This window comes from Rissa tridactyla, chromosome 1 (assembly GCF_028500815.1).
Source record: "Rissa tridactyla isolate bRisTri1 chromosome 1, bRisTri1.patW.cur.20221130, whole genome shotgun sequence".
Lineage (NCBI taxonomy): Eukaryota > Metazoa > Chordata > Aves > Charadriiformes > Laridae > Rissa > Rissa tridactyla.
In genome coordinates this window covers 210924298-210946746 of record NC_071466.1, presented here as the reverse complement: position 1 = coordinate 210946746, position 22449 = coordinate 210924298, and the positions used below count along the sequence as shown (strand labels likewise).

Below are 22449 nucleotides of genomic sequence, written 5' to 3'. Positions count from 1 at the left end.
GGTCTCCAGAGCCCTCACCAGCCTGGTAGCTCTCCTCTGGACATGCTCCAGCACTTCAATGTCCCTCTTGTACAGAGGGGCCCAGAACTGAACACAGCACTCGAGGTGAGGCCGCACCAGTGCCGAGTACAGAGGCACCATCACTTCCCTGCTCCTGCTGGCCACGCTATTCCTGATACAAGCCAGAATGCTGTTGGCCTTCTTGGACACCTGGGCACACTGCTGGCTCCTGTTATCCACCAGCACCCCCAGGGCCTTTTCTGCTGGGCAGTATTTCTCTAGTCTGTTCGGCAGTTGTTTTTAAAAAACACTGCAGTGAAAACTCAGGATTAAAGTCGCAGTGAAATTATTGCATTGTTCGCATGGTTTTTCCTAGAAGATGTCTTGTTCCTCCACACAGTTAAAAATGTATTACTTTGTTAAAACCTGAGATCACATCTATATCAAAGGCAAACTCTTAGAGCTCATGATAAACACTAAAAGAAATTTAGTGTTTCTACCCTTAGTTTTGTTTGGTCCATTTTTTGTCTATTTACAGGCCTGGAGAACTGAGCCTGGGGAGGCAGAAGGCTTTTACAGTCCCTCCTAGGAATACTTCCCTTTTAGTATTTCATGGAAGGAACAATAACGTTACACAGGCTGCAAATGCCTGTTCATGACAGTAAGTTGTTTCTGAAAAAAGCATCAATTAGCATAGATGCAGATAGCAATCAGCACTAAAGAGCAAACTAATTTGGGGTTTAATAAACAAATTTTGGTATTTGTTATTCCTGTTTTCAGGAGACTTTTTTCTCATTGAGTATATTTTCACCTGCTGCTAGCTTCTTATACAAATAGTGCAGTTTATCTGGCTGAGGCACTTCAGCGTCAGGAGTCGAAGGAATTTCGAAGTCGGAGGAGCTCTGGGAGTCCCTCCTCAGTTCTAGATCAGGAGTCCTGGAGTTGTCGCCTGTTTCCACCAGCACATCTTGAACGTGAGCAGTGCCAGCTTCTGCAGCTTTCTCACAGTCTTTGCTTTCCAAGTCACAGCCAACATCGTAGGCACAAGATCTGTTCTGACCCAGTGGCTTCCACCTACTGCTGTCAGGTTGACTGTCTTTGCCAGTCTCCTGCAATACAGAAACACCTGCTCTGCTCCCACCTTTGCCGAAGCCGCTGAAGTCCAAGGCGTTTCTCTCCTGGGAGGTAATGAGTACTGTGTCTGTTTGGCTGTCCCAGCCCTGGCTCCCCTGCTCCGATATGTGCGTCGACTGAGAAGAATTTTGGGAGGAGATGTGTGTTGAGTCGCTTACTCCATCCGAATCACTGAAGAGTGACTGGGATCCCCCGGCATCTGCTGAAGATGGGACGTTGTCCTCATTTTCAGAGCTTTCTTCCAGTTTGTTGCACTTGAAAAATGCATCCCAGCGAGGGACATCGGCATTAGACTCCTGATGGTCACTAGTTACTCCATTGAAATTTGATGTGGAAGTGGCATCTGGCTCATGGGAAAGAACTTGAACTGTATTTTTTTCAGCTTCTTCTTCTTCGTCATCTTCATCATCATCATTTGATTCCTCACAGTCCACGAAGTCTACCTCAAGGGAGGTGTAAGTTGTGGTCGCTTTGTAACTTTCTGTGCTCTCCTTAATCTTCCCTTCGGCACTTTGAGATTGTCCTGTGCTGCAGTGCCTGCTCTCTTCTCTCTGCTGTTTTGGAATCTTAGGCCTTGCAGAAGTTAATTCTGTATCAAAGAGATCATCTTCATCTGCCAAGGAAAGAATGTCGAAAAAAAAAAACCAACTGAGAAAAGTTCAGATCTCTGGTAAAATTCAGTTGAGAACAAAGTTTTTATTAAAATTCATTTAGTATGAAAAGAGGAAAAAGTTATTGAACCCAGATGGAGACTTAGCAGGGCATTATTGACGGTGTTTGCCTTGCCCTGTCTAGCACAGCGCCTTACGAGGAAAGCTGCTGGCTGCCATCTTCCATATAAGCTACGGCAGATCAGATGTAGCCCGGGCAGACACATTTATTCAGACCCCCGATGTGTTTTGCCAGGATTACATCACCCTCGCATACTTGGCACTTCAGAAACAGCCAAAGAGAATGCAGCGGGCCCAAAGTTGTCTGCTAGTTCCCAAGCGGCGTTCCAGAGGCTATGTACAGCATCCGCTTACCATCATAAATTTAAAAAGCTGCTAGGTGCTAAAAAGCCAACAGCGTGAGATAATAAAGGGGAGCAACTCCACTGATACAGCACTCTGTCCCCCACAACACAGGAGGTGATAGAATAAAGTTCCGTTAGAAACAGCTTTAGGTGGGATGGTCTAGGACTGTGGAATGGAACTCTTCCAGAAACTTAAAGGGCTGTTAAGCATTAAGTACGTTTTAAGATCGCAAGTAAGTGTGACTTTACAGAGTTAGTGCGCTCTCACCCTCCTAAAACCCAAGTGCATTTAATTTATATTTCTCCTTTCCAATGTTGCTTTGAACACAGACTACGGTGAGCGCCATGGCTTTCGGCACCTCTGCTTCGTCTCAGACTTTCATTTCAGGCACAGCAGCACCAGCAGAACCTTTACCTGTATCAGATGAGTCTCTCTTGTGGGCTCTCTTCAGTGTTCCTAAGGGCTTGTACCTGGGTTCCATGTTTCTCCTGTATGACCTGCATAATGGCTTTAATCTGAGATGAATGAGGAAAGTGATTAATATTTAGAACTCAGTAGACACTTTCAGGACCAAACATAAATCTTTTAACAATCTAAGTATGCTGCCTCATGCCTTTCACAAGCACTGCAGCAAAAGTGTTAAAGGCAGCAATAGCTAGGGAAAGTTCTTAATTCATTGGTGAGCTTAGGCAGCTTAAAGGTAGAAATCTGTCATTTCTTTGTAGGTACCTTAAAACATGTACACCATTTAGAAACTTTTAGTCCCTTGCTTAGCGAAGACAAGATTAGAGGTTCAAAATCTGACTTTAGTTTTATTCAATAATTGTTTCTCCTTTCTTATTAAGGAGGAAAAGAAGAAGGAGCAAAGAAACGAGTCCTCGTTTTGTTCAGACTGCTGACACCACTGCTCTCCTGGCCCCTAACAGCGCTTTCTGAAGCGCCATCATCTGAGCAGCAGACAAGTACAGGTCTCTGTGATGCTCAACAGAAGCCAGGAGTTCAAGTCCCCAGAGAAACCCTCTTTAAAAGAAACTTCCAAGAAGTAGCAATGACAAATAGAAATAGGTCACAGAATAAAGTGAGATGAATTCAGATCCCACTCAGAGTTTAACAGCAGAAAAGCCGCTATACATAGATATAAGTAGTGCATAGAATAGAAACTTTCGGACTTAGCACCACATGCAAGTGTTCTTCTGAAAGCTCAAATTTGCTGGACTGAATATAGAAAAAAAATAAATCTGAATTATCAGACAAAAGCAAAAGGCAGCGGCCTGCTTGTGAGGAGGGGAGTTCAGGAGGGGAGTTCTTACAAGAGCAGAGATTAGATCACCACCATTGAGCAGCCACCTGTCACTTACATTTCCAGAACTTTGTCTTCTGTCCCACCCACTGGCAGTACATTGGGATACACATTCACAGGACGGATATAGCTCAGGAAATCCTTAATCTAAATTGAAAAGAAGCAGTTTACCAAGTTACATCAACAGTTAATAATTTCACTTACTGGCAGCACTGATCAAAGCACACCCACAACAAATAACTACCAGTTGTCTCATGTGGAGACCAGCATGACCCATGAGCCAAAACTCTATCCAAGCGGATGGCTCTCTAACAACAAAACAGGTCTGAAGGGATGCTGAGAACGCAGCCTCACCCAACCACCTCGCTGCAGTTATCAACTATTACGCAGGCCATCACTATCTCTGAAAGGAAAGGCTAGACAGACCTGTTCCTAGGCAGTGTGATCCAGCGCTTCGCTGTCCTTACTGCCGTACGTCTTTTCAGAACTCCATTTTTCTTACTGGATTTCAAGTCCCTAGTTGCGCAGATCGGGCGTTCCCTTCCTCAAAGACTGGTCCCAAAGTCTCCCTTCGGTCCACTATAAAAGCCCATTATCACAAAACACGTCACTTTTTCCAAGCCTTACTCTCTTGTAGATGCTCTCCAGACAGTAAATGTCTTGAAGAATTATGTTTGGTTTGGGACACTCCACTCCAGCCGAGGCTTTATCAGTGCTGAGCACTGAAAACACTTCCAAGTTTGCAGATGACACTCCTATCTATACAAACCAGTGGGATGCATCTATTTTTGAAGGTGAAGGTATGAGTCTGTTACAACGTATCACCCCCCACAGTCTGCCAGCCAAGCTGCCACGCTGGATGTACTATGCTAGTACCTCCGTTTAAAATTCTGCATGGCAGGGCAAATTAAAATTTAAACAGGATTTTAAAACCAGGACCATCTTCCTAGGGTTCTGAGTAATCTCCATTTTGTATGTGCACAGCTTTGTGACAGGTTAATTGTTAGCACTGATCCAGTTCCAGTTCAGTTTCTTAGGAGATAGAAGTATTTTAAGAACTGGATCGTGTCATATTAAATGAAAGCGTGTGATTCTGGAGAGAACGCTGCCATGAACAATTTCCTTTTAGTCTTTAACACAGAAAGAGGAGCGACAGCGGCAGCTAAAATGTGAGAAAATTCTGTTCAAATGTGTGGGCAGGGAAAAGAAGGCAAACCCACCCAAAACTGAGTCACAGCAGATAAACAATGTATTGCAAACCAAAATTCCAAGCTTTAAGCACTGCATAGTTACAGAATAATCTAAAACAGAAAGGCAGTCAAAACAATCGTAGCAGTGACCTATACTTCGAGAATAAAAAAATAGGCTTTTAATCCTGCCCTACCTCAACATGCTCTTCTGCAGCTATGCTAAAACAAACTTCTGTCTTCAGCATCCAGAACTTCCTACCCCATTATGGCTTATTATTGAAAAGATTTTGTTAATTGTGACAAGTCACGTCATTCACTCCAAAATAATTATTTTTTTTTTTAAATCAATGTATACTCAGGACTACAAGTATACAAACCTCGCTGTATGAAGAGTGGAAAGAGAAGCAAGCTCTGTATGTACTCTCCCCAGTCCTAAAAAAAAAAAAAAAAAAAAAGAGGAGGCACAAGAATTAGGTAACTGCTCTTCATCCTCAGTCAACAGGCAAGCATAACCTGCTCTTAAGAAGTCTATTTCCACCAGCGTTAGGCAAGATACACACCTGAAACAACAGGTTTCTGCATGGCCCAAATGCTCACCTCACTATTACATTGGTTTTCTTGATCCTTTCTCCAAACCACATAGTGGAAGGTTTGATGCTGATTATGTGCAAGGGAGTTCCATTTTGGCAAGTCACCCCACAGGGCAGCCTGTTTCCCCGAAAGCAGTCATCATCCTGTCAGATGCGATATAAAATTAAGTGTAATCCTGACCTTTTTCCCCCCAGAAATTGAGCAACATAGTATCTAGCCACACCAAATTTTCATCTCACTTCCAACTCCCTTGAAACTCTCTTTGCTGTTGCATCTTGCTTCCATATAGTGCAGCTGACAAAGTAAATCAATCCCAGAGACCAGTGTCTCATGCCACCTTCAGTTCTACCTGCACTCCTCCAAGTTGGAGTCATGGACAATAGACTCATAGCTCAATAGACATGGCGGAAAGGGAAGGGCATACACTACAAGCACACAGTGCACGCACGGGTGCAGGAGACACCGTACAAGTTGCCTTTGATATATTTACGTGGATAATACTTGACTGATCTAATGCACAGCTTGTCTCACTTCATTTAACATTACAATTTTCAAGTTTCAAATACAAAGAAACTATTTCTAGCATCAGCTAATATATTTTTTTTTCTTTTTTTATAAAAAACATCAACCCACTAACTAACTGAAGTTCTCACTCTCCTTTGCATTAAGCCACCATTTGGCCCAAGTCTTCATTAGCACAAAAGGACCAGGCTGAGAAAGTTGGGGTTGTTCAGCCTGGAGAAGAGAAGGCTCCAGGGAGACCTTAGAGCCCCTTCCAGTACCTAAAGGGGCTACTGGAGAGATGGGGAGGGACTCTTGATCAGGGAGTGGAGCGATAGGACGATGGGTAACGATTTTAAACTGAAAGAGGGGAGATTTAGATGAGATATTAGGAAGAAATTCCTTACTGTGAGGGTGGTGAGACACTGGCACATATTGCCCAGAGAAGCTGTGGCTGTCCCATCCCTGGAGGTGTTCAAGGCCAGGCTGGATGGGGCTTTGAGCAGCCTGGTCTAGTGGGAGGTGTCCCTGCCCATGGCAGGGGGGTGGAACTAGGTGATCTTTAAGGTCCCTTCCAACCCAAACCATTCTGTGATTCTATGACCAAAATGCTAGCACCTATAACCAGTCTTTCACAGCGAAGGTAGCAGAAGCTTTGCTGATACACACCCGAGGATGTCGACAGGCGTGAATTTGCGTGTGTCGATTGGTAGTAACATGGTAGAGGATTTCTGGCATGTTTCTGAACATATCAAGTTTGTTCACATGCACCTAAGAGAAAGGCACAGTTTACTCGTAATTAGCTTAAGGTGTTTGCCAGACTGAAGCTGGAGCAACTATATGGATGTGGTTCTGCTCACAACAAATGCTGGCAGGCATTTAGACAATTACTACCCACTAATGATGTCCAAGCAGAGAAGTGTTCACCAAAAGTAACTTGGACATCTAGAACAAGCAGAACATACCTCCTGTGCTGAAGAGGGATGAATATTCATCAAAGGAAGTCAGAATAGATCTGCTAACTACTAATGTCATAAGTAAATGAGAAGGCTTTTATCATTCACAAGGTAAAAGGGAGAGAGGTAAACAATGAGCTTGAAATCTGGAGATTAACTTCTCCCTGGAGAGCCCAGATGTTCCAGACTGAAATCAACTAGTTAACTCATTTTGAGCACAACTGTAGCTTTTTTACGTGAAGTTAATGAAAGCACGCACATCTTTCACACAGAGCAGTCCTCTGAACAACCATTTCCAGCGCCGTGACTGGCCACAGTCATTCCTGAGGATCTATTCTAAAGCAGCAATTACCGAAATGTTACCTTGATTCCAAGTTCCTCACTGAGGTTTATGAATAAATATTCATATCCGTAAGCAGCTTTGCAATTCAGCCACACAACATGATAGCGACTCAGCGAGGTCCAGCTGCGCACTAACTCCAAGATCCCATTTAAACATTCCTCCTGAAAAGTTTAGAAAACGTTGGGAATTGTCTGTGAAGATACTTCCAAAGCGTTGTGATTTGGTAATGCAAAATGGCATTGCCTTGCAGGACCTACCTAACAAAGGGGTGGTTAATTAATTAGTGGCTTTAGGACCTTTCCTCTCACAGCTTATTTAGACTTACCCGGCTTGGTATATGATAAAATTTAGGATCGCAAAAAGTGGTGTCCAGATACACACTCTGGATGTCTTTTACTCTGAAAGAGAAATGTGGTATCAGAGTGAGCAGCACAGTACTAAGATATACCATTTCCTTTCTCTTCAAAAGGAGGTAGTTCTTCCTCTTTATTACAAAGAGCAAGTCAAAGGGGGCTTGTAACTGCAGTATTGCCTTACTGCAAATAATCCGTAATAAAAAATGAGGAAAAAAAGAGCACATTATTCCTGAATTCTCCATGCCTGTGTGATCTTTTATTCTTTCTAAATCCTACGAACAGCTGAAGCCTTACCTGGTCCCTGAATGCAAAAGCTCCATTCTGGCTGCTTCTCCTTTTGCAAGCCTGAAATCCCCTGTATAGAGCACAGTGCCGCTTTCACCTTCAAACAAAAACCTACAAACAGAAACAACTTTGGTAAACTCAAAAATATAAAGCATTAAACACCAGGCGTTGATTTGTTACCTTGCTTAGAGCAGTCTATGTAACTAATGTAAGACATAATGGAAATACTGGGCTCACTTTGGTTCTAGAGTAATTTCAGATAAACCCAATAATTCAGACTCAGTGTGTCTGGAAAATAACCTACGCCAAGGCTGGTCAGAGTTGAAGACAAAAGCCTGACAGACTCTGTGAGGGCAGCCCAGCTGTCTGTTGCAGTCAAATTAATCTAATTAGGCATCTGTACCAGGAAGCTGAGCACCTTCTTTTTAATGTCATACTTAATGGGGGATGTATTTTCAATGACAGGTTTGTATGTCATTTTTAAGTACAGTTGAAATCAAGAAAGCTGTTATTCATAGGCATGGGAAAAAGTAATCTGCCCCACCAAGGTAACAACTTCTGTCTGGACAGATTCCAGAGAGTACAGTGGTTTTCCACCTTGACCAAAGCTGGTGGGCCACAACAGTATTATCTCCAAGTAAGAATTTTAAATTTACCAGCTTTTTCTAGTTAGGAAAAAAAATAATCACAAAAAGCACCAGTACTTAGTGAGAACTCTATAGGACAAATTTCTCAGCAGAGACATTTAGAGTACTGAACGGACATACATGACTGATCCTGGACAGTGACCAGCTGGTAGAAGCGTCACCTCTATATCTTCTTTCTGGAAGAAATTGTTAGCATTATTTTCACACTGTTACAAGTACTGACGGTACTTTCATTGACAAAGTGAAAGCAGTGCATTATTCCCCACAGCCTCTTGCAGCATTTAGCATTGCTTTTGAATGAAGAGAGAGTCTCTTCACATTTCAACAAGCCCTGAAGAGCAATGACCATCCTGTCATGCCTGAAGAGATGACTGAATATTGTGTGGTGCTCATGAAAGCCACTCAGCCAGAAGACAGTCCTACATCCTTGTTCCCTGGTGAAAAAGCATCACGGAAACATCCTAGAATATGCTTTGCCTGGAGATGCTCTACCAGACCTTTAAGTCCTGCACTTAAAGCTTGTTAAAATAAATACAGGAAATACAAGGTGAAAACATCACATGAGCAATAGGTAAGTAGGAGACCACTAATACCGTGGAAAGACATTACCTAAGAAATGCTATGATAATAACAACAAAGCGGGGAAGAAGAATTCATGTGGCTGCACATCTTGGAGAGAAGGGGAACATACATTTTAAAACTAGCTTGTCCGCTTGGGATGTTACAGGTAAGATCTGTTTCTCATGCTCGTTTAAAGAGTTTCTCATGCTCGTTACAAATACATTAACTTTTTTTGGTGACTTACCTCACCAGATGTTTCATCTACTAAAGAAATCTGAGTCGGAGTTTCAACTTCCAATGCAACCTGTAACAAAATGAATAAATGCATTGCAGGATTTACTGAACATTTTGTTTCATGCTTATGGCTAATTACTCACGATATAGACATCTTTAGCACCCACTGCGGCTAATGCTAAGCCTGTAAAATTAAGCTCATTTTCACGTAGCATGTAATGAATTTCATTTCCAGTGGGGAAAAAAAAAGTTTTCTAAAAGTTTTCTAAAAATGAAATGGAGATATCTCAATCAAGGTGTGCATGCCTAAAAAAAGTTATAATGTCTTGGACTTCTAACAGCCACAGCTCTGGTTTCTCTGGCTGGATCATACGCTCTCAGCACCTTGGGATTCACAAGACACTGCATCGCAAATTTCTGGGCAGCTCCACGAGATGCATTCAGCTGGTGCTCTCACAAAGGTGGTAACATTTGGCTTCTCCATCAGAAAACACAACTTCAGTCAAACTCAGAGCTTGCTCCAAAACACAGATACGTGCGCCAAAAAGTATTTTATACTAAGAATTCAATCCACTAGCAAGAGCTGATTTTTTAAACATCAATACTAATTTTATCATCTACAATTTCTGAAGATGAATAAACTCAAGAGGCTGATCTAAATTCTGCATGCTCGATATTTCTCCATAATTCTCAAATTTCCTACTGAAGTGAAACAGTTGTCAGGTTTTAGATCTACACTGCCTGAAGAATTCTTCACTGACAGTCACAGTTTAGCTTCACAGCCATAAATGATAACATCACCAGCAGAGTTCTCCCCTCTTCTTTGACAGTTTAAATGTTAAAGCCAGCAGCAGATTCAAACAGCCTTGTGCCGTATGTACAAAAAAAGGTCAGATTGGAATTATAAAAACATTTGTCTGGAAGCCGACATCACAATTGCTTCTTTCAGTCTGGTGAATATCAAATCAGCTGTTAATTCATTTCCCAGTCACACTACAAGTAGAAAGCTTATTTATTGTAAGACAAAGCTTGTGAATATCCAACAGCTACTGTCTGATTTAGGGCCTGTGCAGCTCATGCCACTACCAGCAGTCACTCCTGGGAGCAGCAGCTGCAAACATCTATGTATTTTTTTAATTGTACTCTGGCATCTCTTCCCAGATTAAGATTTTCTCAAACAGGGATGTCAAGACCAGCACTGCCCACTTTCCTTTTACTGCTCATACAAACTCCTAATAGATTACAGATATCTCCCCTCAAGGGACCTCTTCTTCTAGGTTAACCTCAAGGGATACTGGAAGCAAATGGACACAAGCTTAAAAATAAGAAAAACAACCAACACCACCAAAAAACCCACCACAAACCCGCTTCATTTTATTTTTGCTAGTTCAAGAAGATTATAGGCTTAGAAAAATTGTCACCTATGCACACTGTGCGCCTTCACACATCAAACATGCCTAAGGGATGTTCAGAGTCCTTTTTACAGAGCCCTGAATCATATTCACACTCCAAATCATTACATCTTTCTGGTTCTTGAGGCTTCATATAAAGCTGGTTATCTTCTCCCTCAGCTTCACAACTAAACTAGGACCTTGAACAGAAAAGTCACCTACTTTTTTTTTCTCTTACCCAGAATTACCTCCTAGGTCCCACTCGTATGAGTTTCTTTGGATATGGACCTTAAGACCCACACTTACAACCTATTTAAGGAAACTCTGAGCTGTAACTCCCCCAAGGAAACAAATTTCAGCTTGCCTGAAGTCCTTCTTCAGCTTCCACTTGACTAGAAAACTCTCCTGTCCTTGCTTGGGGGATACAGCAAAATCCTTACACTACGTGATGCTGTATGTACATACAGTAAGATGGGAAAAGAAACATGTTCAATTTCAAAGCCCGCATCTGCAAAGGGAAGGAAATAAATAACTACAAGTCAAACCTATACATGACTACTCATCACATGAATTTTGGCTCCAAATAGCGGAAATCAAGTAAACTAATTAATTTCTGCGGTGATTTTACATCACTAAAACATTTTCATGTTAGAGATAGTCCATTTTCCAAAAAGCAAAAAGAAGACAATACAACTACAAGATTATACGTACTCCAAGCAATAGAGACTTTAAATGAAGCAAAAGGGAAATTAAGTAAGGACAGGAGCAAAGAGATATGAGCAAGGTAAGGAAATGAAGGAGCGATAGAAATGATCAATGTACAGATGGAGGACATTTAAAGCTGAAGTTGAGAGAAAAGTATAAATTTTGTGGAGAGAAAAATAAGATTAAACAGTAACCAATAATAAACTGATGCCATAGCAGGCAGCAAGGGAAGGCATACTGATGCAGGTACTTGAGCCCTGAAACACTATCTTAACACCAACATTTAGACATTTCTGAGGAGGGGAAGCTGCTTCTTCCCTAGAATCACTGTTCAGAAAGCGATCATTTAAAAATAAACAAAAACTCACAATGTGATTCTCCCAAAACTTGTATTTCCAGCTAGTCAGCAGCAGTTCCTTTGTTACTGGTGAGCAGTATAATTTAACTTTCAAGCTGTGAGGAGACAAAAACACAGATGAGTGTTTTTTAAAGTAGAGGCAGGGAACAATCCAACAACGCATCAGCATCTGCCACCTAGAACATCAAAACACGCGCTCAGACCCCTCTCTCATCTGAGGAGACCTGCAGAGCAGTAAGCCTGCAGGAGCAGTTTTGCACCAACGAGAAGCGGGATCAAGGTGAGTTACTCCACTTTGTTGAGTAGGATTTTCTTCAACGCAACAAACCCGAAGACTTACATAGGTATGCCCATGCATGAGTACTTTTGTGCAGAAATAAATAAAGTGTGTGGCACACAGTTGTATGTACACCTATCTTTGCTTATTTTGATACCCACCAAGGTCTGTTTCAGCCGTGCGTGCTTTTTCTGGAACAGGCATTCAGCAGAACACAGAATAGTTCCTTATAAAGCTCTAGCTTTTGCACAGTGCACAGAGACCCAACAGGCAAAGAAAGATTCTCTGCTCATATCTGATGAGATGCAACATCCACTCTAATAAATTGAATGGTGTCTAGGAACTGTCCCACAACCTTCCTGGGCCCATTCCCATGTTTGACCATCCTCATGGTGAAAAAGAAAAGCTGTCCCTTGCCCTTTCATTATGCACCTCTGAAAAGCCTGGCTCCATCGTCTCTACCCCTACCTGCAAACAGCAATACACAGATGTCACCTACTCTTAAGGCTGAAGACATCCAGGTCTCAGCCTCTCCTTGCATATCACGTGCTCCAGCCCCAGACCAGTTTGGTGGTCCCGCTCCAAAACACCGACACTGTTTTTTGTCCAGGAGATCCCAGGACTGAATTCAGTACTCCAGACAAAGTCTCACAAGTGCTGACCAGAGGGGAATGACTGTCTCCCTCAAACTGCTGACCACCTGCTTGCTCATACACCTCTGAGTGCAGCTGGCCTCCTTCACAGCACAGGCACAGTGCTGTCTCCACACACCAACAAACTTCCAGGGAATAACAGCAGCAAGGATCCTCATGAAGGTCAACAAGGCCAAGTGCGCCTGAGTCGGGGCAATCCTCAGTATCAATACAGATTGTGGGATGAAGGGATTGAGAGTGGCCCTGCCAAGAAGGACTTGGAGGTACTGGTGGATGAAAACCTGGACATGACCCGGCAACGTGGGCTCACAGCCCCAAAGGCCAACCACATCCTGGGCTGCATCCCAGCAGCGCGGCCAGCAGGGCGAGGGGGGGATTCTGCCCCTTTACTCTGCTCTGGCGAGACCCCACCTGCAGTGCTGCCTCCAGCTCTGGAGCCCTCAGCACAGGAAGGACATGGACCTGTTGGATCGGGTCCAGAAGAGGCCACAGAGATGCTCAGAGGGCTGGAGCACCTCTGCTGTGAGGACAGGCTGAGAGAGTTTGGATTGTTCAGTGTGGAGAAGGCTCCGGGGAGACCTTACTGCAGCCTTTCAGTACTTAAAGGGGGCTTGTAAGAAAGATGGGGACAGAATTTTTACAGGGCCTGCAGTGACACGACAAAAACTGAAAGAGGGTAGGTTTATGTAGGACATAAGGAAAAAATTCTTTACTGTGAGGGTGGTGAGACACTGGCCCAGGTTGCCCAGAGAAGCTGTGGCTGCCCCATCCCTGGAGGTGTTCAAGGCCAGGCTGGATGGGGCTTTGAGCAGCCTGGTCTAGTGGGAGGTGTCCCTGCCCAAGGCAGGGGGTTGGACCTGGATGATCTTTAAGGTCCCTTCCAACCCAAACCAGTCTGATTCCGTGACTCTATGAACAGCTTCCTTACGCCATTTTGCTCACCCTTTGCTTTGACCCAGCCGCCTCCTCCTCAGGCCTCCCGGCTCGGGCCGGCCCGGCATCCGCTGAGGCCGGGCCGCAGCGTCGCAGCCGGGCGGTGCGGGCCCTCCCGGCCCCTCTCCCCCTCAGGCAGCCCCGCCCCAGGCCCCTACCTGCCCTCCAGCCTCCGCTTCAGGGCGGGCGCCCGCAGCCCCTTCATGTGATCTGGGGAAAGAGGGGACGGCCATCATGAGGGGAAGGGGACACGGGGGGGGGGGGGGGGGGGGGGGGGGGGGGGTTGATGGTTGCCATGGGGACACGGGGGGTGGCGGGGCTCACCCTTGTGGCAGTGCGAGAGGAAGTAGGCGCGCGCGCGCAGGTTGTCGCGATCGAAGCGGTCGATGGACACGGCCGGGTACTCGCGCACGCGACCCCCGAACCGGCTCATGGCGGCCGACGGCACGGCACGGCACGGCACGGCACGGCGCGCCGCTTCCGCCACGCTCGCCCCGCCCCTCGATGCCCCGCCTCCCCGGCCTGTCACAGCCAATCGTGAGGCGGCCCAGCCTCCTGCCGGCCTATCAGACGCGCGGAGGGAGAGGCGGGAACGTCTGATTAAAGAGGCAGTGGAGGGGTTGCCTAGCAACGGTGGCCGCTGGTGGCCGTTGGCGCTGTGAGGAGCGAGCGCCGCCATCGCGCTTCGGCGCCCACCTCCGCGCCCCCCGCCTTGGAAGAGGCCCCGTTTTGCGGCCCTCGCACCGAGGTGGATCGTCTGAGGGCTGGGCGGCCGGGTCGTGGCTATTGCGGTGGGAGCGGGGCAGGGGTATAGTCACAGCGGTGACTCGGGCCAGGGCCTAGACCTCTGCCCAAACACCTTGGCAAATACAAGCAGCTCTGTGGAAGTCATTGGAAATCTCTTACTGCCTCTTCCAGGTTCCCAAATAGGTCCTGTGAGTGCTGATGTGTGTTCAGTGATCTAGGAAGTGCAGCCACCTCTTCCAGCTGCTCTGGGCCAGGATCTCTGCTGCTCAGCCACTGCAGCCCAGCCCGGGGGTCTCTGCCTGGGCTGAGGGACACAGCTGCCGCTTTCCTGTTTGCAGGCTCCATGAGTAACAAAGGTGAGCATGTATCACAGATGTGGATGGTCACACAGACGGCCACAGATGAGGCACTGATTTCAACAGCACCTACATACAGGACTCACAAGAAACACAGACAAGTCCCTTTCCTCCTCTTCGGCTGGTAGCAATAAAAGTTCACTAGTGCAGGCACACACATATCGCTCTCTAGGCTCACAAGCACACACATTTGTGGATTGTTTGAGCACTGGCACAGCTCCTCTGTCTGCCCAGCACCCCTGCGCAGATCCCAGGCCCCCTTACCTGCTTCATGGATCCCCTACTTGCCCACTAGTCCAGCTTGATGCTCATAGCAAGCATGCATTCACACGCTCGTCCTTTCATGCACTCCATGTTCATAAGTCCCCTTGTTCACAAGTACCAGCACAGCCCCCCCGGCCCACTTGATATCCTGACGTGGACCTGAGGCTCCGCCTACTCTCCAGCTAGTCCGGCTTAAAATTTGCTAGTGAATATGGATATGCACCCTATGTATACCTGGACTGAGGAAGATACAGACACTCACCCCCTCCTCCCCAACAGCCAGCACCAGGCACGCAGGCTGTGACCCACAGTCCTTCCCCAACTGCTGGCATGGAGCCCCTCACTCATGCCAGCCCTCTCCAAGTAGCTGATTTTTCAGGACACACTCCATTCCTGCTCCAGTGGCTGGAACATAAAGGCCCCCACTCACTCCTGCAGCTGACACCACGGGCCAGGAGCACCCCCAGCCTGACTCCAGCAGCTGGCACCTGTTTTCACTCATGCACACAGAGGTCTCAACAGTAGCTGGCACTTATTCCTTGCAGCACACACACGCACAGGACAGAGAATGAGATTACGCAGGTAGCTAAGAAAATATTTAATAAGATATAAGAAAGTAGGACAGACTGTGATGATCAGGCACAGGGGTCAGCCAGACAAGCCTACTGACTGGCCCTGTTTTACACATGACCCGCCTCTTCTATACTCCTTTCTATCTATCCCCATCTTTGTTCTTCCCTGCTCCCCTTCCCCTGCACGTCCCTCACAGGTTTGTACAGCTCTGTTGATTCCCGCACCCCTCCAAGTCTGGGGTGTCCCCCACCGGTTTACAGTGTTATCAGTTGCAAAGTCCTGGTTGATCTTACTGGCAGTGGTGCCTGTAGTTTCTTGATAGCCCAGCAATTAGTGTGAGTGAAGAGGTTTGTTTCCTGTTATGGTCTCTATGTTTGTTTTGTCAAGTCTGTGTCTCCGTATGTTTTGTTTCTGGTTTCCCCTTTTTCCCTTATTTTCCCAATTGACAAGGTCTTGGATCAGATAACCTTGCTGGAATAAACATTTTCAAAGTCCCACATGCTCCCATCAATTAGTGTGACTGAACAGGTTTGGTTCTCATCATTGCCTCCCTCATAATTTGCTGTTCAGGTTTGTGTCCCCGTATGTTCTTGTTTTATGGCTACTTCCCATTCTTTTTATCTCTTGTTGCATTGAATAAGGTCCTTGACCATATGCCCTTAACGGAGCAGACACTCTCCTCTCACATACCCTTACAACTTGTATAAGCATTAAGGAAACTACCATATACAAGCCCAGGCTAGCTAGGATTCCATAGAAATTGTGCTATGATTGACATTAAAAAAATATGTTCCCAACGCCAAAACAGAGGTATATGACAAAATTAAGAGTAGCTAAACGTTGTTGTCTTAGCAAAATCCACTTCACTGTTCAACAACTCTCTTTAAATAAAAAGTGTCAGTATTATGCTGAATATTTTCTTACCTTCTCTTGCATTCTTTCATTTGCCTATATCTGTCTGCTGTCTTTCGTCTTTTCCCTGAATTACAGGCTGTCTGGAGTACAGCTTATCTCGTGCTCATGTACAATGAAACCAGCCCTACGCCTGGAACTCAGAGGCACTACAATAGACAAAGAGTACAATTTTTAAAGGCCTTAATTAGCAGCCTAAAAATATTAGGATGGCGCTTTTGTTATTTGAAGTCACCAAGCTGGCACTTTAAATATGAGACCTTTATACAAATTTTTTTGAGCAGGAACACCTGTGGACAGGCCATCTGAATTAATGGTGACTCAGGAAGTGCCAGGCGTATCTAGATGCCTTGAAGAAGCCCATTCATTAGATGAATTCAGTACCTCCCATAAAGAAGTACTTAACACTAATACCATGTAAGTTATCATAAGACACTTAAATTCATTATAGTGTAGCATTTATTAAGATCTAATGTTATTGCTAATAGCATTGACCATCTGAAGTTCCAGGTTGACAACAGTTCTCATCAAACATTGATGAGCATTTACAGGGCATGAAAATTTCTGTAGATACTAGAGAAGAGCCCTTTACAAGGGAGAAAAAAAAGCGTCGAGATAAATATCTCAAAGAGAACACTAAATATTTAGAATAAGGATATATACTTATCATGTTAATTTGTATGTTACACCTCATAACTGGGTGGGAAAATTACTTTTTTTTCTTCTTTTTTTAGTAAATTGCTGCCTTCACTTACAGAATGCTGCAGAGCCTGGTAAAAGAATGTCTGGAGTACTGAACTGCAAGAAATAGTTTACTGTTGCCAGAAAAGAGCCCTTGTGCATATTTTTATTGATCTTTAATGAAGTGCGTGCAGTAAGAGATGAGAGGCCCTTCCTTTGTGTGCTAATGGCTCTCATACAGTTAGACGACAGACATGCAGACTTCTGCTATTTCTGCATTATGATAACGATAATCCTTGATATCATTTTCCCAAAGATTTGTATGCTGTGGTACGATATTTTTTTTCTCCTTCTCTGCCTTTCTAACTGACTAAGTTAGTGCTTTTGATAAGACATCAGCATTCAACTTTTCGTGCTCTCAGTTGATACAGGAACTTGCCGAGTAAGAAAATTTTACTTTGTGCACAGGGTTTGGAGACAGCACGCTGTCCACAGGGAGTGGGACTGTTCATTCTCTCACTAAAAATCCAAAATTTTTTCTCCTTCCTTGAAGATACCTTCCTAATTATGAAGCTTGGTGACATAACAAAACTAGGAAAGGACTCATTTCTGATTATATCTGCTAGGCATGATAGTCTTCTGTGTGTTTTGCTTGCAGAAGCAACATAAAGTTCTATTTTAGTAGCAGAATAAGGTACACTCAAGAAAGTAAATGCAGTGAAATTAAAATATAAGATAGAATTCAAATGATTCATATTTTTTTGAAATATAGTTGAAATCCATCACTTTTGAGTTTCTACTGACTCTGCATTTTTTTTCTTCTTAATTGCTTATTTTATTCTTTTTTTGTTTTACGGTTCAAGTTTCATCTTGTCCCAGTTCTGCTCTGTTCAGGTTTAGCAGTTGATTAACCTATTTACTATTTCTCATTAGATTGAGCAAACGGGTTCTGTGTGAGGAGGAAGTCAGTGGCTTTCAGTGCAGATTTTGATTGAGCAAGGGTAGAATAGTATGAATTTTGGTAGGTTGTGTGCCTCGCCTCCTTATCGCATCCAGTTTATTTCTTAAGACCTCTTCTTTGTCACCTCCACTGCAGCCATGTGACTGGCAGTGCATTTCTCCTTTCCCTTCCTCTCCCATCCTGAGTGTTTGCTGCTCTTCAGTAACAGCCCAGCTCTTCAGTTCGTGGTTCCCAGTTTAGTGTCCCTTCAGTAGGAAGAAAGAAAAACCTGAAAAACTGCCTGCCTCAAAGGGATAGCAACTGCAGAGAGGTGGAATAAAATAAAAAAAAAATTAAAAAAAAGCTGTATTTTATGTACTTTTTTAGTGCATCAATATGCACAAATTTTAGGCAGGTTAAGTCGAGGTATAGAGGTGTATATAGAAGTATATGTGAGTTGGGTTTGTTTGAGATCAAGTAGTACATTTAATTTGATTCCAGCTGCTTATAACATTTTTCCTTTTTAACCTCAGACTTTGAAGAGAAGATAATATTGTACTGTCTGTAATTCCTTTGTTTTTAAATTTTGTTTCACACTGACAAAATTGCTTGCTTCTTATTTCTCTATTTCATTTTCAAAAATCTAATTTCAGGAAAAAGCCTGAAGTCTCTGGAGTCATGGCTAAAGCTGACATCAAACCAAAATCTATACATGATGCCAAAAAGTGGTCAGCTGATGTAGAGAACTTATACAGATTTCAGCAAGTTGGATACAGAGATGAGGTTGAATATAAACAAGTAAAACAAGTTGATACGGTAAGAATTAGAACTCTGCAAGGGTTATTGCTTTAAACTTCCGTCTTATATTAAATGATTAAATAAAAATGGAGGTACTGCTTATTTCCTTTCATTTCGGCTAGTTTCTGGTACAGTTTTTTTTTCTCTCAGGTCTGACTTGAATTCTTGAGCTATTATTAACTGTGCAGAATAACTTATTTCACAGAAGTGAAACAGAAACACTGCCCAGCCTGTTTTTTTGTTCCCTCTCTCTTACTCATTTATAAGCATTATAGATTTCTTTGAATAGATGCAGCTGGTATCTAAAAGAATAATTTGTGTTTGAGGACAGGAATTTATCAAAGTTAGTTCTCTCTGAAGTTTCCCCATTACTCTGCCAATAGACCTGACAGGAAACCCAGTCATTGTCCAGGGGGACAGTACTGTGTCTTTGCTGCCGACTTCAGTTTTACAGTTGAAATGTGTGGGAGCATAATCAGACTTTGTGCACACTCAGAACTTGGCTTCTATTGAAACTGCCCACAATAGAAATATTTGATGCCAACTGTGGTAAAGGGAGTTGTGACACGGGCATTTATCAACTGAGAACATCAAGGGCTTGGTCCTCTGCTCACTGCAGTTGGTAGCAATGCTCCCTAGCACATCAAATCAGCTAATGAATAATGGCCAGACATTCAGTGGCTACTTGATATTCAAAATAGCAACCAAGAAGTTAATACAGCAAACAACATATTATCTTCATTAGAGCTCTGTAATTTGTCTTCCAAAGCAGCAATTTGTAGTATGAAAAAATCCACTTTTGAAAGATCTTAATTTCCTGCACACATAGGAAAGAGCAGAATGTTCCTAAGAAACTCACTCCTCATCCCGTTAACTCCAAATAATGATGTGCATAATAAGATGAAGTTTATTCTTTTGTCGTGGGTTTGGTTACCACTGTAAAGGCTGTAGTGTAAATTCCTTTAACTGTGCAAAAGGAAATCCTGTCATTAGTGTGGTAGGATCAGTCTGTTTAAGATTTATGGCAGGGAATAACCATAGACAATTAAACACTGATAAAAGTTAAAGAACATCCCTTACTCAGTGTAAAAGGAGTGTGTATTCTGTTCAAACTTGCCAGGATCTGGCAGTAATTCTCTTTCAACTTACACATTTTGAAATGTCTTGTTTACTCCATATTACGTTTCCATAATGCGGTTGTTATTAATGATGCAATTAAAATGTAGGTGGAATGAGTATTAAGGCTGTTATGTTTAGACAGAGAACGCAAATAACTCATCTGTATGCCTGAAGTAATAAGGTAAGTGATGAAACTATCTGAAGAGTCTGGGACTCTTCAATTAGAGAATGCTCCAGTTTGACATCCTATTGTCAACCCTGTCTGGAAGAGAATTAAGATTCTATTATCTGATTTTTAAGGTTCGGTTTGATCAGAAGTAGTCATACGTGTTCAAGCTGCAGATAGCTACCAAAGCCATAAAGCTGTTAAACACACACACAAGTGCTCAAGCCTTTCGTTTACAGCTTCACGTTGTGGAGCACTAAAGCGCACCAGGATGGTGCTGGTTTCCTGCAGGACCGATCCTGCTGTATTTGAGACTATGATACATATAATTCTGTTTATTTTTATGAAATTGCTAATGAAAAGCACATTTTTCATGGTCGGAAAGATCCAGAAGAAACCCTTAAGTGTGTGTCAGTCTTACAGAAGTGGAATTTCTCAGCCTCTCGGTTTACAGGATAACTGAATAGCATCAATGTTTTATTCCTAAGCGAGGTATTTTAAAAGCTTTGACTAGTCCACTTTTTTTAATTAGTCTATCAAATATTCTTAGATTCTTATTTCTAGACTCTTCTGATCACATAATTCTAGATGAGAAAACTGGTTTCTGACTTATTGTTCTTAATCTTTTTTTAAAAGATAAGCAAATGAATAGCAAAGTAGCGTTCAGATGGAAATGAGGTTTTCCCATGGAAGTATACCCTACATTCTGTGCAATGTAAGACACAAACATAATTTAGTGTGAGCGTGCTTAGGTGAATGCATATCCTTTTTATTCTATTCGCAGGTAGAGCATTGGCCAGAAACTGGATTTATTAAGAAACTTCAGAGAAGGGACAATACGTTCAATTATTTCGATAAACAAAGAGAATGCAAAGACAAAGAAGTCCATAAAGTGAAAGTTTATGTGTATTAGTTTTGTTATTGTTCTAATTTGTTTGTATTTTTTTATAAATCTTTTTGTTAGAGTCTGTAAGTAAATGAGATTTGTGTAATCTGATTTACCTTAAGTATCAATGTCATTCTTGAATAGAAGGAGGGATACAGGAAATGTAGAGAAGCTTTGAATTATAGACATAGGATTTTTTTTTTCCCCTCTATAACCAAAAGTCTTATTATCCCTCATTTTTCTAGTTACAAATGTTTTGGTTTAACTGTGTGTAGAGTCCATTATAAGTACAGGCATCAATTATTATTCCAAACGATATAATCTTACAGACTCTGGCTAGTGTCAGCCACAGTCTATTGGTGTAGCTAAGGATTATGAGACTGCAAAGGGCCAAAAGGCTAAAGTTCCCTTGGAGAAGAGCAAGAACAGCAAGCAGAGAATTCCGTGAAGGACACCCAACAATCGAGTAGCAAGCACCAGTGCTAAACTGCAGATTTAAGAACTAGGTATTGGGATAGAAACAGTCACAACAAAAACGTCTTTCTGAGCAATAGATAAGGCATTCCCAAAGTTTTTTCGTCAGGTGCAAGTATGAGTTATTTGAAGAGGAACTACTAATTGACCTGGTAGCATATGCCTTTTTATGGAGGGGGAAAAAAAAGATTGTGGATTTACATACGGTGGGTTCAGGTAGTATAAAATTGCAGGTAGAATGTGAAACCCATGCCAAGTAATATTTATTATTAGGTAATTTATGCAGATAATGTGGAATTTCTGGGCAGAATTAACCTCATCTAACTTCAAATACCATTGTAGCATCTAGACCTGATCTTGTCATTTGGACTCCCTTTGTTCCGAATGGAGGGAAGTTGGCTCTTCTGGGCACAATTAATTGCTTCTAAATATGTAACCTTTGCTTTGAACATGTTGTTGTGCTGTCGGCTCTGCAGAAGCTGTCCACACGTGTGCTCCAACTCTGCAACACCTGGTAAACACGAGGTGTCATACTTGCCTTCACTCACCAGGGAATTTAAGCGAAATACTTTAAGATGCTAAAACTCTTTAGATAATTGACTTGTAGAACAGATTATTATCTAAACCAGTAGGTGTTTAGATCTCAACCAGTAACAGGTAGTTACACAAAACTGTTATTAATATGTCCTGTTTGTAGAGCATAAAGCAAAGGGATATCTAAATTAAGTTTTAGGCATGGATTAGCAGCGTATACACTTGACCATGGGTCTTACAGATATTCTTCTCTGGAACCTAAGGCAGTGGCCAACTCAAGATGCGAAATAGAGGATTTATAGCTCCAAGCCAAAAGTAGTGGTGAGGAGCAATATTCAAAATATCTCATTGACAATAGGTGACGATGATCTCGTCACCTTATTTAGAATAATTGGAAATGTTTAGCTTAAATTTGTATGAGCTCTTTGTTAGAGAAATGACTGAAAGGTACTGTGAAGCTTTTTTATTCCCGGAAGGTGTTAATGGCATATAAGTAGAGAGTTATCACAATGATAGAAATAAAGCATTGCTACAGTAAATTTCACTTCAGATTTTAACTATGATTTCT

The 22449-nt window shown here is 43.0% G+C and overlaps 2 protein-coding genes across 2 annotated transcripts; one reads left to right on the top strand and one right to left on the bottom strand.

Moving 5' to 3' along the window:
* Positions 1–3: 3 nt before the first annotated feature.
* On the bottom strand, positions 4–13897 carry DCLRE1C (DNA cross-link repair 1C). Its single transcript, XM_054194934.1, has 14 exons — positions 13756–13897; positions 13590–13641; positions 11579–11663; positions 9125–9184; positions 8440–8495; positions 7682–7783; positions 7357–7429; positions 7052–7192; positions 6402–6503; positions 5238–5374; positions 5018–5072; positions 3509–3597; positions 2565–2665; positions 4–1747 (listed from the first exon to the last, which is right to left on the bottom strand). The coding sequence occupies exons 1-14, from the start codon at positions 13862–13864 to the stop codon at positions 777–779; spliced, it is 2133 nt and encodes a 710-aa protein (XP_054050909.1). The 5' UTR covers positions 13865–13897; the 3' UTR covers positions 4–776.
* A 2699-nt stretch (positions 13898–16596) lies between these two features.
* On the top strand, positions 16597–20900 carry MEIG1 (meiosis/spermiogenesis associated 1). The gene is made up of 3 exons (XM_054187313.1): positions 16597–16700; positions 18558–18720; positions 20772–20900. Exons 1-3 carry the CDS (start codon positions 16597–16599, stop codon positions 20898–20900), a joined length of 396 nt encoding a protein of 131 aa, XP_054043288.1.
* The last annotated feature ends 1549 nt before the right edge of the window (positions 20901–22449 follow it).

What these genes read in the sequence shown, in the direction of transcription:
- DCLRE1C (XM_054194934.1), bottom strand. Translation starts at nt 13,864, where the DNA reads ATGAGCCGGTTCGGGGGTCGCGTGCGCGAGTACCCGGCCGTGTCCATC. An exon ending in AGTTTTGGGAGAATCACATT is followed by an intron (nt 9,185 to 11,578) that starts GTGAGTTTTTGT and finishes ATTTTGTTACAG; the next exon opens with GTTGCATTGGAAGTTGAAAC. An exon ending in TTTATCATATACCAAGCCGG is followed by an intron (nt 7,193 to 7,356) that starts GTAAGTCTAAAT and finishes TAAACTTTTCAG; the next exon opens with GAGGAATGTTTAAATGGGAT.
- MEIG1 (XM_054187313.1), top strand. Translation starts at nt 16,597, where the DNA reads ATGGTGACTCAGGAAGTGCCAGGCGTATCTAGATGCCTTGAAGAAGCC. An exon ending in GTACTTAACACTAATACCAT is followed by an intron (nt 16,701 to 18,557) that starts GTAAGTTATCAT and finishes ATCTAATTTCAG; the next exon opens with GAAAAAGCCTGAAGTCTCTG. An exon ending in AAGTAAAACAAGTTGATACG is followed by an intron (nt 18,721 to 20,771) that starts GTAAGAATTAGA and finishes TTCTATTCGCAG; the next exon opens with GTAGAGCATTGGCCAGAAAC.